The sequence below is a fragment of the Falco biarmicus genome, chromosome 3, assembly GCF_023638135.1.
Source record: "Falco biarmicus isolate bFalBia1 chromosome 3, bFalBia1.pri, whole genome shotgun sequence".
NCBI classification, from domain to species: Eukaryota; Metazoa; Chordata; class Aves; order Falconiformes; family Falconidae; genus Falco; species Falco biarmicus.
In genome coordinates this window covers 112,068,313-112,084,894 of record NC_079290.1, presented here as the reverse complement: position 1 = coordinate 112,084,894, position 16,582 = coordinate 112,068,313, and the positions used below count along the sequence as shown (strand labels likewise).

General features: G+C 50.3%; 1 protein-coding gene across 6 annotated transcripts in view; it reads left to right on the top strand.

Moving 5' to 3' along the window:
* Nucleotides 1-16,582, top strand: part of DISP3 (dispatched RND transporter family member 3) — a 162,258-nt gene that overhangs the window by 73,195 nt on the left and 72,481 nt on the right. For all 6 annotated transcript variants that reach the window (XM_056330957.1, XM_056330961.1, XM_056330956.1 and 3 more), the window contains 2 exons: nucleotides 12,832-13,768; nucleotides 14,947-15,166. In XM_056330957.1, the coding sequence (XP_056186932.1) occupies nucleotides 12,832-13,768; nucleotides 14,947-15,166 (1,157 nt within the window). The remainder of the gene's footprint in view (nucleotides 1-12,831; nucleotides 13,769-14,946; nucleotides 15,167-16,582) is intronic.

The window sequence follows — 16,582 nt, the reverse complement described above, 5'->3', positions numbered from 1 at the left end:
AAATCAAACCCAGCCAGATCCTCTGTCTCCATATTTTCTCTGCCATCTCTTTCCTTCCACCTCCCTCCTCGCATACCCTCCCACTTGCTCTCCAGCTAACAACTCATGCGCCAAGTGTAATCTCCAAGCCAATTTTTATGGCTGAGTTGAAATGGAAAGGTGGACAGGCCTACAAGAGCATGGAAGTGACTCAATAAAACAGTGGGCTCCATTTAAACTGAGGGCTGTGAGTCTGGACAATATAGACAACAGCTTGTTTTGAAACCTAAATCTGTTTTGCTGGAAAGCTTGGGCTGGTTCTTGAACAGCACAGAAAGCTGCTCCTTCTGGTGCCTCCTGCCAGCAGTTGGGATTTCCAAGCTGCAGGCCCAGGCATTGCAGTCTGTGGCTCTTCGGGACCCACTGAGCAATGTCTGTGCCTTGGACTCTCCCGAGTGTCAAATCTATGGCCATGCTTTTAAACAGTGTGTTTCAGACTGATATACATGCTTTGAGACATTTTTTTTCCCACATCCAAATTGAATTTTACTTCCAAGGCTACCCTTTCTCTCAGTCCTAACCCTTACATCTCAGCTCTGTCACTTAATATGGGGCTCAGTGAGACAACTGAGTGGGCAACTGAGCTGTGGTCTTGGGTGTTCTTTGGTCCATTTCACTCCTGTCACCGATGTCGGTATACTTGTGCACAGGGCACCGCAGCAACACTGCAGCATCATAGGGAGCTATAAAACACCAGCCTATGACAACTGGAAACAAGATATATCAGCAGGTAAATGTTTCATCCCCTGTGGCACTGCTTAAGCTGAAGAAAAGAAGCTTCATTCCTGTAAATCTGCTACGTTGAACTATTTCCTTGGAGAAGGTTACCTCACACTAACTGCAGAGTTCATAGCATAGGTTTCTGTGGAAGTGGTACAGTAAAGCATTTGACCTTATTTAGATTCCAATAACAGAGAGCTATACTGTAAGTAGCAGAAACAGATTAAGTTAAGACTGTGATGACATTTTCTTTACAGACCTCTTGCTGTTTCTTGTATTTCTGATGTGTTGTGGGGGAGGTCATTCCTTCTGGATCCGAGTCTTGGCACACACGCAGCTGAATTTATTCCTGCGTGTATACCACCTGCCTACATCCCCATCTATTCTGTTACGTTGCAGATCCTGGTACTGTTTGCGTTCCCATTCCTCTGGCTGATTCAGGGAGTAACTGCAGTGAGGCTGTCCCTTTACTCAGCCAACTGGGGCTGGTTTCCAGAGGGCCAGACACAGCACAGGGCAGTGGAGTGAGTCCCTTTGAAAATCAATTTACAAATGTCTATGCAAGCATTACTCCGTGTTTGCTTGTGGCGGAGAATTCCAGGAGGCTTTGGGACAAGGCACGTTATGAAAGGGTGGAAGATGGGGTCTCTGATTCTAGAATATGAGGGCAGCTCAGAAGCAGATGATGTGATTTGCCACAGGAAAGCTAGAAAAACTTGATAGCAAAGCCATAAATGTTTCCTTTGTTTTTGTGTTTTAACTGCAGGACTTGGTCATACGGTTAGCACAGGTAGCATCTCAGCCTGTGAATGCCTGGCTGAAACTGGGATGCAGTAAGGAACTGGGAACAATTGCCTGAAATGCTTTGATCCTTTGCCAGATGGCAGTCCCTTGGTATCCTTTGGGCTGGACAATTGCTGTTCAGGAGCTGCTGAGCTCATGCAGCTCACAGGACTGTTAATCTCTGAATCTTTGGTGGTAGAAGGGGAATAGGGACAATGGTGGCATCTGTGTCTTTCTGAACTGCTCCTGGGCTAGGCTTAGATCACGGCCCTCTGGGTCCGTGTTGGGACAGGGAAGAGGGAAGGGACACTGCTGCTCTGAGCTCAGTCCTGATGGCCTAAATCTGCATCCTATAGACATGGCTTCACTGGCCAGCTTCTGGCAGCCGTAACCAGCGTCGTTTCCCTCCTTTGCACAGGGACTAACAGGAACCAGCTCTTAGCGTCTCTTGTCTGTATTAGGAAGCATCCTGGACTCTCCCTGAGATTAATGTGTCATTAAACCAGTTTGCTTATTTTGAGACCCTGCCCCCTCCTCTGCTAATGGTCTGCAGGACTGTGCTTATTGAGCTGTGGTAACATTTAATGTGAGTTTCTGCATGGTTGGTGCAGCTGGCAGTAAGCTTTAAGTCCTTGTACTGGCAGGGGATCTGCCGACGTGCTGTGTAGGCACTCGGGCATCTTGTCTTGTCTCCACAACCTCACCATCCCCTCAGGAAGTTTCCCCTCTGTTCTGAAAAGCCTTGTATTCACCCGGGTCCTGCTCTGGAGCAGTCAGTTGTGGCACTGGAGGCTCTCCAGTCTCTGGGTTTTACATGTCTGCTTTCAGATTTCTTCCGGATCCTGGGAAGATGAAAAAGCAGTGCTAATTAATCTAATTCCAGAAGCACCAGGTTTTCATGGGAGGAGAGCAGCTGGCTGCATATGCTTCAGAGAGAGAGAAGTGTGGGAGGTAAGAAAGACATACCTGCTCAGTTCCCGCTTTGTAGGCTTCTGAGAGCCAGCTAGCTACAACCTACTTTGTGAGTCCCTCCTGATCCAATAGTAAGTTGTTCATGGGTGACAGTAGTGTGGTTTGCTGCAGTTATTCCCACTCAGCTGTAGTGACTGTTAGGATGAATTCTCCCCAAAATTCAGGCCCTCATATTCTCGGAAACAAGAGGCCATATCTATGCCACAGATGAGCTCAGGTCAGTGCATGCAGCTGGAATGGTGCATGAACAACCTTAGAGATGTGTTCTGCTCCCTCATAAGAGGACTACAGCATCATCCATGGCTCTTTCATGCCAGTACGTGGAAAGCCCTGCTGAAGAACTGAGTATGACTGAAATGCCATGGGAGCTGTGTCCCCACCACAGATTGCAGTCCTTACAGCCTTTCTGTTCTGAATCTGGCATTTTCTGATGTCAACAAATTATAGAAGCAAAAAGGCAAGACCTTTAGATCCATCAGAGTGAGGCAAGGTAGCATCTGGAGTGAGAAACTCTTGAGCCGCATGACTCAGACCCATGTGCAGGTGGGACTTTCTCCCTGTGCTTCCTTTTCCTGGAAGGTCAGTTTGAGGAGCAGAGCTGGCTGAATACAGACACTTCAGGTGAAGGGGAGTACTTGCAATGTTTCCTTTTAGCCTTAATTGTGCTTTTTATGTTGGAGTGGCAAGGAGATGAAAAGCTGCCTATGCTGTGGCTGACAAGAAGGACTGGCAGCACAGGTTGGCATTCCTGCCTCAGCTTTCATATTGCTGCCCACAGCACCACAACCAGCAAAATCCCATCGGCACAAACTGCCACTTAGGCTGCTGGCAAGAAAGCAGCTCGTGTGCACGGTGAGGAAGAAATCGCCCTCCTCCTTCCCAGTGATGAACTAGCAGCTTATGGGGAGACTCTGGAGAGGGGCCTTTCGGAGAGGGTGTTTTGATTAGTCCCAGAAGCAGAGTGTGCACACAAGCAGGCTATTGCTGGGGAGCTGCAGATGGAGAAGAGTGCACAGCCAGCCCTTGTCTTCATACTTCCTCCTGCTGCAAGGAGCAGGTGTGGGGAGCAGGGTCAGAGCTGGGAAATGCAGCTGAGCATAGAGCGCTATCAGTGCCCACAGTGACGTAAACTGGGGAGCCTGGGCACAGGGTGGAATAATAAATGACTGTCAGGCGCTGACAGCAGGACTTGGCTTTCCTTTTCGGGGTGACAGTGGTCTGGGAAGCTTGAGTTTATCTATGAAAGAGCAGCACACAGCATTTGGGGGGATGGCAGTTTATTCCAGGGGCTTGGGAATGGGTGAATCCTCTCCGTGGCCTAAGATTCCTTCCTGGAGCGAGTGACGCTTCCTGGGATAATAATACAAGGCCCTGGTTTGTGGCAGCCATCTGTATTTAATGATCTGTAAAGGCTTTGCTGTGACCACAGGTGCCCAGGGGCAGACACTGGAGTGTGGAAATCCACGCGCCTTTAACAAGCCTGTGATCTTGGGTCTCCGGGAGGTGGGTCCGGGGGGCTTTTGAAGGCTGTGTGGCAGCACCCAAAGCACACAGCTGATCCAGAAGCCAGCCCTTTACTTAGCAACAGCAAGTGGCTGAAGCTCAGCAAAATCTAAGTAATTTTTGTAGTGGTTAGGTGAGTCATTTCTGAAGCATATCAGAGGCTCAGCTTGCTTGGCGTCTGTGCAGAAACCCGCAAGTGCCACATGCTTGAGTGACAGCGAGGCCTTATCATTAACACAAGCAAGTAACTCAAGTGGTAGACGTGGCACAAGGCTGCGAGGCATGTTTTGTGAGATTATAACCAAGAAGCTGTCTTCTAACACCTACAATCATTAGTTACAATAACCAGGAGCAAATTGCTTTATCAGGAAATGAATTTGCTTTGGCAATGACCTGCATGTTAGTGATGTTCTTATGTGGGTTTACCTCTGCAGCAATCCTGGGGTGGCAGGGCACCAAACATGCGTGGTTTGATGCCAACAAATCTGGTGACCTTACCCTTTGAAAAGTGCTAGTTTCAGTACTTGGAAGCAAGTGTTTTGGGGCGATGTATGGTGTCCTTTTGAATATGTATTTTTTTTTTTTTTTATTTTAAATCCGTCAGGATACAGATTCTTCCTTGAGTCATTCAGGAAATAGCACCCCAGGACAGACCTTGTGGTTAGCCTGCTGGAGCAGTGGTGGGGCTGCCTCTGTTTCCGAAAATAGTGCCATATGAAGGTCTCCCCCTGATCCAAACTTGTGGGATCGCTCTTTTTCCTAATTCGGGAAACATTCAGGAAAAGTGTGATGTTAAAATAGGAAACTCGGATGGCTGCGCTAGTTCTTATTTGTAGGCATCTTACTCCTAGCAAAGCACAGTGGAGCTGCTTTTGCTTTCCTTTTTGCTTTTGCTATACAACCTTGTGTGGATCACAACTGTAAGGTTACCTTGTTCTTCTCGGTCTGTTGTGTGAGAAGGCACTGCCTGCACACACAATCACAGAGGAAATGCCTTTTAAAACCAGTGTCTGTGCTTTCCCCATATAGTAATCTTGCAGTTCCTTTCTCCACCCTGTTCCTTGTCCACACGGCCAGGTTAGAGGTGAGGAGGGATGAGGGAACTGATGGTCCTTGTGCTCTGGCACTGTTAAGCCTTTCTGAGGTGTGCCAGGTACTGGCACCCATGTCACTGGTTAGCGTAGATTGTGTGAAATTGGCTCTCCCTGTGGAGGCTGGATGTACCTCACCAGTGTAGGGGTTACATTGCACAGCAATGGTTATGCTTCACATTACAGCTCAAATTGTACCCGCAGAACAAAGCCGAGCTTGTAGTTTGTTGCACAGCCTCCATCTGTGCCGTGCTGTGCACTCCAAGAATTTGGGTATCGTGTGTGTCAAACTAGGCAGCCAAAATACATCTCTTTCTTTTTTTTTTCTTTTTTTTTTTTTTCTTTCTGATCTCCTGAGCTCCCGCATCTGTCACATGCGGACTATACCACCCCCTCCTTCTCAGAGATGCTAAGAGAAGATTCAGTTCAGTCCTGTTTGTTCAGCCTTCAGACTCTGTCGTGACAGGCAGTGCTGAAAAGCTCATGAGGAAATTAATAATTCTGCCTCTGAGCCAGGCATGAGCAGCATGCAGGAAGCAAGGCGTGAGACCACACACTGAACAATGAGGAGAGAACAAGGTAGCAAATAGCTGGTGGGTTCAGGGAGCATCGTCTATCGCATGCAGTGGTGGAGGGCAGAGGTCTTGCCTTTAGACACTGAGCTTGGAAGAAAAATTGCACGGCAAAGCGTTTACAGAAGGGGGGCAAATTAAGGATGCTGTGTCAGCCCTGAATTTGGCATTTCCTGACTGGTGAGTGCTTGACTTTGCAGCTAATCTTTCCACACTGTTTTTGGCATGCAATTATGAGTAGATCTAATCAGTGCTTGTCAGACACCTGGCATAGCAGGCAGGTGCAGGCAGGAGATCCTTGATATCGTAGGCTGAGAGTGCTCTAACTGCCCTTTGTCCATTCTGAAAGCAGGTTGATAGATCATGGAATCATTTTGGTTGGAAAAGACCTTTAAGTTCATTGAATCTGACTGTTCCCTTCCATTTCCAGCTGCTCATATCTTGGGGTGTAGGAGTGCCTGTAGGGGGAAGGAAGGGCAGGAGAGTTAGCAGTGAAGGAGGACACCTTGTTTAGGAGTGACTGTGCATGCTTGTACTTCATAAAGCTTGGAAGATCAGACAGTCCTCCATCCTGTATATAGCCCTATCTGTTGTCTTGCCCCCTGTGGGCAAGTTCAATTGCAGACAATAGAGCTTTAAATATATATATTTTAAGATAATTTTATCTAACTTTTTCCCCAGCAAACATGTTTGCATCATTGTGTTGCAATTCCAACAGCACTGTGCTGCTGGAGCATTCTGATTTCATTCTGATCTGAAAATGCCTGGGGTCTGGCAATGTTTTTGTGTATCTTATCGAAGGATTCAAAGCAAATGGGAAGGGAAATGCAAAGGGCCCAGAAAGCAAATAGATTAAAGCCTTGTTGCTGCATTGTGCTGTACAGCTGGATAAGCAGACCTGCTTGATTAATAGTGGTGCAATCAGCCCAACCAGCACTTTAAACCAGTGCCTTTAAACAGCACGTGCATCTCTGGGCTTGTGTTCCACTAAAACAGGTCCTGTGTTGTATCTTCAGGCACAGGTTCTAGTCAATGGCTGAATCAAGCCAGTGTTTTCAGAAGTGTTTCAGGAGACTCAGGCTCAGGTGCCCAGTCTCAGGTGTCCTGGGGCAGCTTTGCTTTCCCAGGAAGGAGTGCAACACCTCTGAAAGTCAGACCTCCATTTAGGGGCCCAGAAATCGTATCTAATTCCTCTTTACGGTTTCATTTTTCCCACTCATGAAAGGCAGTCTGCACTGGCAAAGGGCAGCACACAGCTTACTCCATGCACTCAGTTACAGCTGTGTTGATAAAGGGAGAGCAGGGACCTGAGAAAGCCCTTCTGCGTTGTTTTTTTAAAGTGATGTTTCTAGACCGGTCTCAGTGATTCAAGTGCAGAGCAAAACTCTGGTCCCGAGTATCACTGTGGTGCCCTGCTTTAGAGTGGGTGTACATTAATGATGCCCTCTGGTTGTTTTACGAAGCCAGAGCTTTGTACAGCGTTCCTTAGTACAACAGGGCCTGGGGGGCACTGTGTCCATCCACGCTGTCAGCTGAGCATCATTACAGAGAGGTGGCTTTTTTCAGAAGCTGGGTGCTCTTGGGATGATTTTACAAGCACGAAAGGCTATTTCTCTCCCTCTTAGAAGAACTTTATACAGCTAACAAAGGGGCCTAAAGCGGCCTTTGGTAGAAACTCCAAGAGTTTTGAGGAATACAAATAGGACCATAAAACTGCTAGTTCTGCTCTGAAAGCTTTGCCCATGGGAGAAATGAATGTGAAGTTTAATTATTTTGTCGATAGGAATCTCCCATATTACAGAAATTGTCTTTCCCTCCCATTCTAGCCTTGTGCTTTCTTTCCTTGTTTCTTTCTAGCTTGCTGATGCACAAGGCTTCCTTTTTCCTGTAAGAAGGAACAACTGAGTAATTGAAATGGAACACTAGTGAGGATTTTTTAATCTGAAAGTCAGCATTAATTAGTCAGGTCGGGTGTAATTAGCTTCCTCATCTGTCACTGCCTCTCCCCAACTTGTCAATGACTTTCTTCTATCCTAGATTTTACTGAAAAAAACCTCTGTCATGTGGGAGCTGCATGGGGGATTTTCCTGGTTGGGGTGCAAGTGAATGACAAGCCCTGCAGGGCTGTTGGGGTCTGAGCTGGATCCCACCTGCTGCTACCAAGGGCAAAACTCTTGCTGATCTAAAGGTCTCCCAGGTCTGGCTTTGTCCCTTCTTTTCTGCTGTGTGTCAGGCTCACAGGAGTCATAATTATTCCTACCCTGTGCTCCATCGCCCTACAGTGCTTTAAATCCTTAATTCATGAATCCAGTCAGACTGGTAAATTGCAGCAAGAAGTGGAGGATGCCCGGGTTAGATAGAAGGGCAAATACCAAGGGGCTTGGAGGCCCAGTCTGCCAGCCACTGGTTGCTCTGTGATAGTCATCCAGGAAGGAAAAGGGTAAGCCTCTTCAATTGGGCACCGGTGGTATTCATGGCCGTGGTGCTGAGGTTCAGCTGCAGGTTGTCTGGTGTGCAGGGCTGGCAGCGTGGCTCAGATCAGATGTGAGATAGCCTCTATGCTCCTCTGGACAGAAGTGCCCATTGGCACTGAAAAAATAGACTTGGCAAGGAGGCCTTTCTTGTTTTCCTCCTAGTCATGTTTCCACACTGCCGCTGCAGCTGCCAGGAGGCAAACCAGGTCATCAGCTGGATCCTGGCATTACTGGTACCTTCCATAAAGCTGTGTGTCTTTGTACCAACACAGGGTTGGAAGATGTGAGTCTCTTTGGCCATATGTCTCTTCGCTGTGATGGATTTTCTGAACTCACAGCTTCAGATCAGGCAGGACCTTCATCCTGGGATGGTGCTGAAACTGCCCAGCAGTCTGAAGACTGAATGCTAAGGGAGAAGGCTTTTTATGTACTGTACTACAGGCTAATTCTTCCTTTCCCCTATTGAATCCCCCTTCTACCCTCCCTTTCCAGCTCTGTTTTCTACAACATCCCTCCAAGCTCAGCTGTGCTGCTGAATCAGCAGCTCGCTGGCCTCTCCCCGCTTCCTCTTTCCCCATCCCCAGGTGGTTCGTGGCTGGCTGAAGGAGTGAGGCAGCACAGGTGAACATGTGCCAACGCCAGGCTAGGAGGGGGTGAGCTGAACAGGAGCTGTGCAGGCCCAGCTTTGCCGGAGCAGCGCAGCAGCTGTGGATTCTATGCAGCCATTAGGCAAAAGGCTTGAGATTTGTCCCCGCTTCGCAGCATACTCGCTGTAGGCAGCTCTGCAGCTCTGCAACCCTGCTGTTGGACTTCATCCATACCACGGTAGTGTGGGGAAGGGAAAGGGCCCCACGTCTTCCCCTTGTCGGGTACCCTGGGGAGAGCTGCCCCTTGCTCTGCCCTGGCCATCAGTGCGCCCAGTCGGCCGCTGCATGGCTGTGCAGGAAGCAGGAGCTGCTGCAGGCTCCGAGGGCTTGAGGAGCTGGTTTTGCCCAAGCAGCCAGTTCAGGGTCTGTCCTTCACTGGGTGTGTGATGACAGCCTGGAGCTTTGAGGGATGCAGGATTAGGTCCGCTGTGCGTATCCTGGAAGTGAAAAAGTAACTGGGCCATGCTTCAGTGCTGGGAGTCCCTGGGTAGTATGGGAAGTGGTAGAGGGAAAACAGGCCAGCCCCCAAGTAGAATTCAAGTAGAAAAAACGCATTTCACTCCCCTTCTGGCTGATTTTAGGGTTTATCTCCCCTGCCAATTGAGTTTGCCATGTTTTGGATTGGATAAGCTTTCATCCTGACCCAGGCAGGATCTGATGAAGGCGGTAAAGCCAGACGAGTCCCAGGGGCAATGCTAAGTGAGCTGTCTGGCTTTGCAGCTGAATTATGTGGCAAACTCTTTTGAAGGGAGTTCAGAGCTGTGGCGGAACTAGGGCAGGATGCATGCACACGCTTACCCCGCGTGGACAGCCCAGGTGCCTCCCTCCCTGCCCTTGCCTTTCTGCCTGGACCAAGTCCTGATTCTTCCCTGACTCAGTTCTCACATAAGTGCGTATAATCTTGGGGCTTTTCCAGCACTTGCTGTGCTGGGGATTACACCAGCATCAGAATTTGTACCAGTCTTCAGAGGGCAGCATGCACTGGCCTTCATGCATTGCGGGTGTCCACCTGTTATAAGGTGGGTTTTGCAGTCACCGTGAGAGTGGATGGAAGAGCCAGAGGGAGATGCCTGACATCTGATCCCTTGAGTTGAGGATTTAGTGCTTGGTTAAAAAAAGAAGTTGGTATGATCCTTTTTCTGCTGGCTTATTACTATCTCAGTCTCTCTCATTTCCCTTTCTTGGCACGTGCAGGCCATTCTGTTTCAGGACTAGAATCTTTTCCCTCCTTCTCAGCAGCTCAATAAATGGGAAATTATTATGGGTCTTTACCTCTCATTCTGAAGAGAGAATACATATGCTGATCAGGTCTTGCAGTAACTCTGTTCTGTCGAAGGAGAGCCCGGGCCAGTGGGAGAAGGGGCAGCCGGGTGGAGCGGAGGTAGCTGCATGCACACACCAACTTGTACAGGTGGGATGGGTGAGCTTTGCACCTGCATTCATGCAGCACCAGTCTGCACTGCTAATGTGAGCTGAAGTTGTAGCTTGATTGTCTCTTAGAGGCAGAAGGACGACAGTACTTGTCGGCCGAGTGATAGGTGGGTGTCACTGGCCAAGGGCTTGCGTGTGCTGAGCTTGCCTGTCTGCAGAGGCGAGCAGTGTGGGGCAACCTGTGAGCTGGGGCTGGCAACAGTGCTGTGTTTGGGGGGGCTAGCATGTCAGCGGGCTTTGGACACATAGGAGGATGTCACTGCCCTCCACTGTTTTGTCAGCATTGATGGAGTTACGGCTGCTCTGTGGGGAAAGTTTGGGAGCAGCATGGAGTGTGGGAGAGAAGGCGGGACTGCAGTCAGGAGCAGCTGGAAGAGGATTATATGCAGATTGAGGGACATGGGAAGGCCTCTTGCCTGTCGTGGGGCAAGTAAGGCGCTCTAAGCAACAACACAAGAGCACGTGGGTGTGCATCCCATGAAGCTGGGTGGAGGAGCACCTGCAGGCCAGTAGCTGCCATGGGCAGCATTGCTCATATGCTCTTGGCTTTGCTCCCATGCCTGAGGCGCACACAGTGATGCATGGCTGTTCAGGGAAACTTTCAGATGTTCCCTGGCTGCTTACGATTTTGCATCCTGAATATTAAAAAAATTTTAATGGAGCCTAAAAGCAGCTAGATTTCTCCTAACCTTTCCAGAGACTTGAAAAGACCCCTCTGTGCTTTCTTCTTGCTAACAGCCCTACACGTGAAGGGGGGAAACAACACAGCAGTTTTGTGAGCCACCCTCTCCTCACCCCATTTCTTAGCCTCCTGAGGGTGAGACATCTGGCAGAAGAGAGACTGTGCCCATCTGCCATCAGTGGTGCCCATCTGTTTTTGTACTGTGGGATTGCAGAGCAGGAGGTGGATTCAGCGTACGCTTACGTGCCCTCCCACACAGCGCTGTACAGCCTGGCCGAGGTGTGTGAGCCAGCTGCATGAACCCAGCCACGGTAAGGGACTGGGAGAGGCCCTGCACTCCCACTGGCAGGAAGGGTGGGATGTTTTGAGACTGTCAGCTGCAGATTAAGGCCACTGATCAACATTTGTGCTTTCCTCAGTGTGGGCAGGAGCAGGGGGGCTGGAGCTCAGAGGTTGCCTGTTCTCCACAGGGTCTGCAGTGCTGGAAGTGCTCTGCCCAGCCTAGCACACATGCTATCCAGACCAAAGTGAGTCCCATGGGAGCTGCTGTAGCATCTGTGAACCCCCTGTGAGCAAAGCCACAGGCATCACCCAGGCTGACCAGAGCCAGGGAGACTGCTGTGGCCCTTGCTCCTTTGCACATCCCTCTTCTGCCAAGGAGCGTTTCTGCTACTTTGCTTTTCCTCTTGGTCCAAGTTCCAGCATCTCGAGGTCTTCTGAGGACCTAGAGTTAAGGGGTGCTGGCAGTTCATCTTCCTGATGATCTAAGTCCTGCTGAAATAGAAACCCTAGTTAGTAGTAGCAAACCTGGTAAATTGCTTCTGGCTTATGTGTAAATTGCTTGCAACTGTCAGGGTCAAGTAACAAACTGAATCTCTTCATTCATGCAGCGAGCAGGGGCTGCTGGCATGGCTGCTGGGAATGGGAGTGATGCTTACAGGGTCTGGGCTTTCTGGGATTTGCTGTTGGGGACCACCACCTGGGGCTTCCTGGCTTGGGAGGGGCACGTGGGAAAATCTAAGGACCTATGTGTGCTGGCAGACCTGTGCAAAGGAGAGCACCTCCCAGGGAGTCTCCCTTCCTTTCCTGCACAAGCGTGGGCTGGCCAGGGAGAGTTTCCTCCTTCTGGTTCCCTTGGGGACAGTAACTGCTTTTGCTTCCTGGCTGTTCCAGAAGAACAAGGAAAACCTACTCCATAAACAATGTCCCACAAGGGTGGAAGGAAAATAGGGTTGTTCAGCCCTTTCCCTTCCCATGCTGGTGGTGGAGAGCCCTTCAGGGACTAGAGCAGGGTCACAGTGAGTTCTCCATGGGGGCTGGTATGTGCAAGCGTGTGCATACATATGCATCTGCAGGTGTGGGTGCATGTGCTTCTGGTTGTGTGTGCACATGCACACTTTGTGGGAAAGATAAACACAGCTATCAATAGCTGGTGAAAAATCTCTTGCCGTGTGTAAGGAAAGGAAAATAGGGTCCCTTGCATTTTTCATCTGGTGCCATGAACTGTTCCTGGCCTTGACAACCAGATTAGCTAGTTAAATGTTCCTGCTGCTGCAGTCTGAGCAGCATACTGTGAATTCCCTGCCATCTCCATGCCTGGTGTTCCCGGAGCCATGCAGAGCCCTCTCCAGCCCCAGACCTCAGTGCTCTGGCAGTAGTTTGAAATTCTCCCTCTGTGCCAGGCAGGGTGTTGGATATCCCATGGTGAGCCTGTTCTTTCAGTGGCTGTAGCAAATCTGCGGGGTTTGAGAGGGGTCATGCTTTGCTGCTGAGTGTGCAGGGCTGAGAGAGCTGGAGTGTGCCTCCCTCCCTGGCTCTGCTGCTGAGACCCTTCGGCAGCCGCTGTGGATTCATGGCTGTGCCCAGTGACACATTGCTGGGCCTTACTGACTGCTTTTTTCCTATCCCTTTGCGCAGGTGCTGGACATGGACACAGAGGATGACCCCTTGTTACAGGACGCCTGGCTAGATGAGGAAGATGAAGAGGTAGCCTTCAGCTCCCGGAAGAGGCGAGAGGGTGCTCTGTTGTGTGGGAAAAGCCCATGCAGAGTCAGGCCACTGCGTGTCACACTGCCCGTGTCTGGCTTCTGGAATATTGTTGGCTGGGTATTTACCAACCCGTACTGCGCTGGCTTCATCCTTTTCCTGGGCTGTGCCATCCCTGCTGTGCTTGCTGTTGTCATGTTCCTCCACTACCCAGCCCTGGATATTGACATCTCCTACAATGCTTTTGAGATTCGCAACCACGAGTCCTCTCAGCGCTTTGATGCACTGGCCTTGGCCCTCAAGTCCCAGTTTGGGTCATGGGGGAGGAACCGCCGGGACTTGGCTGACTTTACCTCTGAAACCCTGCAGAGGCTCATCTTCGAGCAGCTCCAGCAGCTTCATCTCAATGCTTCCCGTCTCAGGGTTGGCGCACGGGTCAAGCGCAGCACCTTGGAGGGCAGGATGAGCTCCCCCAAGCCCCATGCCCACCTGAACCCTGGAAACCGGACTTCCCGAATCGGGAGGGGTGCCCCACGCTGGGACTACTCCGGCACTTACATCAGCACCAACACACAGACACATGCCCACTGGCGCATTGAGCTCATTTTTCTGGCTCGGGGGGACTCTGAAAACAACATCTTCACCACTGAGCGCCTGGTTACCATCCATGAGGTTGAGCGCAAGATCATGGACCACCCTCGCTTCCGGGAGTTCTGCTGGAAGCCCCATGAGGTCCTGAAGGACCTGCCTCTGGGTTCCTACTCCTACTGCTCCCCTCCCAGCTCTCTTATGACCTACTTCTTCCCCACTGAGAGAGGAGGGAAGATCTACTATGATGGCATGGGACAAGACCTTGCTGACATCCAAGGTAGGCTGAGGGCTGTGGGCGAGGGCTGCATGTTTAAGGCAAGCATCTCCTGCAAATTCAGGCAGTCACTGACGGGTGTGCAGCTGAGAAGGCTGACCGCCTTGTGCAGAGAGGAAGATACTGCGATGTCGTGCCTTGAGGAATCATCTTTTCTGTGCTAGGGCCCCTTTTCAACCCTTTCAGCAAAGCCCATATAACTCCAGTCACGGGTCATGCAGGCCCCAACAGGCCAGCAAGAAGGACAAATGAGGGGATCCCTGCATTGTACAGATGTCCCCTGTAAATTACTATGGTTAACTAGAGGAATGTCAGGTCTTGGATAGACAATCAGGATGAGATTCCCTGCGCTATAGAGCAGATGAAAGGTCTGTGGGCTGTTCTGGAGCTTGGAAAGCAGCTTGTGAGTCACAGGTGGAAAGGCTCCTATAAGGAGAGGAGGAGGGCCATGCCTCCTGTTCCCAGCTCCGTACCCCGTACTGTGTTCCTCTAGTAGAGCAGAGGCTCTGGATGGTAAAAAGGAGGTGAATCATGAGGAGCCTGTGGGTGTGATGTGGCTGTGGGATGAAGCCTCCATCTGTTTCCTGAGCACAGGCTGCAGGTGACAGCTGTCCAGGAGCCATACAAGGAGCAGGCAAAGAATTAACTCCATCTGTTCCAGTGTGAGTAACAGTTCTGCTACTAAAACAAGAAAGAGCATAGTTTCTGGGTCTTTCTGGTGTGAACTCAAGGGAACTTGGATTTTTGGGATAGACAGGCAATGTCTCTTATTCAAAACTAGCTGAGTACCTCCATCTCTGTATCCCTCACACCATCAATTGGCAGAGGTACCAGTTCTCAGTGGAGCCAGGACCCCTTATCTTCCCATGGGCTTTGTTTAGCTCATGTGCTTCCCATTGTGATGGAGCAAATTGATAGGGATGCTGAGTGCACTGCTGCTTGGGGGAGCTGCGGTTCAGATCAGTCGGTGGAAAATGCATCCCTGATGGGGAACTGCATGTAGGCAACATCGCAAGCAGAGTCACAAAGCAGAAGTGGAATGTGAGTCTGACGGTCCAGCTTTCCCAGCCCTCCTTGCTCTCTGTGGGGTGGCAACAGTTTCCCTTTGTCAGACTAGACCCTGTGCCTTGCCACATCAACTAGGCAGGACCTAACAAATGTGGTCCTGCTTTCTCCTGCAGGGTCCCTGGAGCTGGCCATGACCCACCCTGAATTCTACTGGTATGTGGATGAGGGCTTGTCTGCTGAGAACATGAAGAGCTCCCTGCTGCGGAGCGAAATCCTCTTTGGGGCACCACTGCCAAACTACTACTCAGTGGAGGACCGCTGGGAGGAGCAGCGCCGCAAGTTCCAGAACTTTGTCATCACCTATGTGGCCATGCTGGCCAAGCAGTCCACAAGGTGAGGGGGCATGCAGACAGGGCAGGTGCCTTGCTGGGAATGGGTGCGAGCAGGGAAGGGCAGAGGCTGGAGGGGCTGGTGCTTTCTGTTGCACTGAAGGAGTGGATGGAATAGGCCCTTTGGCGTGTTCAGGCTCTGCCTTAAGGTTTACGCAGGACAGACGTGCCTGCTCTGCTCTGAGCCAGGCAGCATTCAGCCTCGCCGGGGAGGCACTGGGACAGAAGGCTTGGCGTGCCAGTTCGGACTGTGGGTCAGTCTCATACAGTGGCCGTGGCGTAATGCTCCAGACGAAGGAGGAAAACCATCTCCTTTGAAGTTCAGCTCAGCCATGGTGCTATGCGTGAGGGTGGGGAGCATATGGCAGAAAACCACTCATATGCTTCCCTTTAATGCCACTTCCTACTGCAGCAACATGCCAGAGACATCAATAGAAGCAATGAAAGGGAGCCAAAGACTGAATCCAGTGCCTGCCTTTCTACTCAGCCCCTCTCTGGCATTGGACCTGTTTGCTTCCACCTCACAAGTCCAATTCCATGGACTCCAACAGAGCTGCTTCTCTGCCTTCCTGGTCTGAATTTGGCCCCAGCTGGTCTGATGCGGGGGATGAAATGATTCTTACTCAAGGCATCAACTTGTGGATCCGATTCTGATTTTTCTCATGCCAGTGTAACTCCTTTCAGAAGTGTTTGCTCTTTGTATAGAGATATGGGGAAGGGAGTTTCAGGGCAGGATGAGTTTCAGGAAATGCAGTCTTCTTTCACCACCAGGTCTGTATGACTGTGGTGGAATAGAGCTTTGCTCAGTGCTTGTGAGAAGGGAGATGGTAAAATAGAGCTAAAAGAGTAGCTGGGTATCCGTGTAGCTGAGGGACGGCAGTGAGTCCCAGTGTCAGTGTACCTGCTCAGTTTCCAGCGCTCCAGTGAATTTCAATAGCTCCCAGAACGAAGGGATACTGATCTTCAAAAGCAGAGCGACTGCCGGCAGCCCTTGTCAGCCCTGAAAGCCGGCAGCCACAGAGGGTTCTCAGCAATGGGCTGGCAGAGTGGGCTGCCGTTATTGGAAGCCCAAAGGGAATTGGGGCCAAGGCTCAGTTCTGAAGCTCAGGGTCCTGATAGCCTCCCACGGTGCAGTGTTATTGTACTCCTGGTTAAATTATCTTGGATTACTTCCGCTCGGAGCCTGCTTCCAGAACCAGAAGCTGGTAAATCATATGGTTTCTGATAAGCTCTCGCTCTGCCTGCATCTGCTGGTTATTACCTTTGTGCTTAATATAATAAGCAATGATTAGGATTCCAAATGGAATTGGCTTTGGAGGCTTCAGAAGCTGTCTATTAGTGCCAAAGGCCCACCATGCAGTGGAAGAATTTAAAAAAATATTAGACTTGCTCTTTTATTTTTCTCCCTTGTATGAACTTC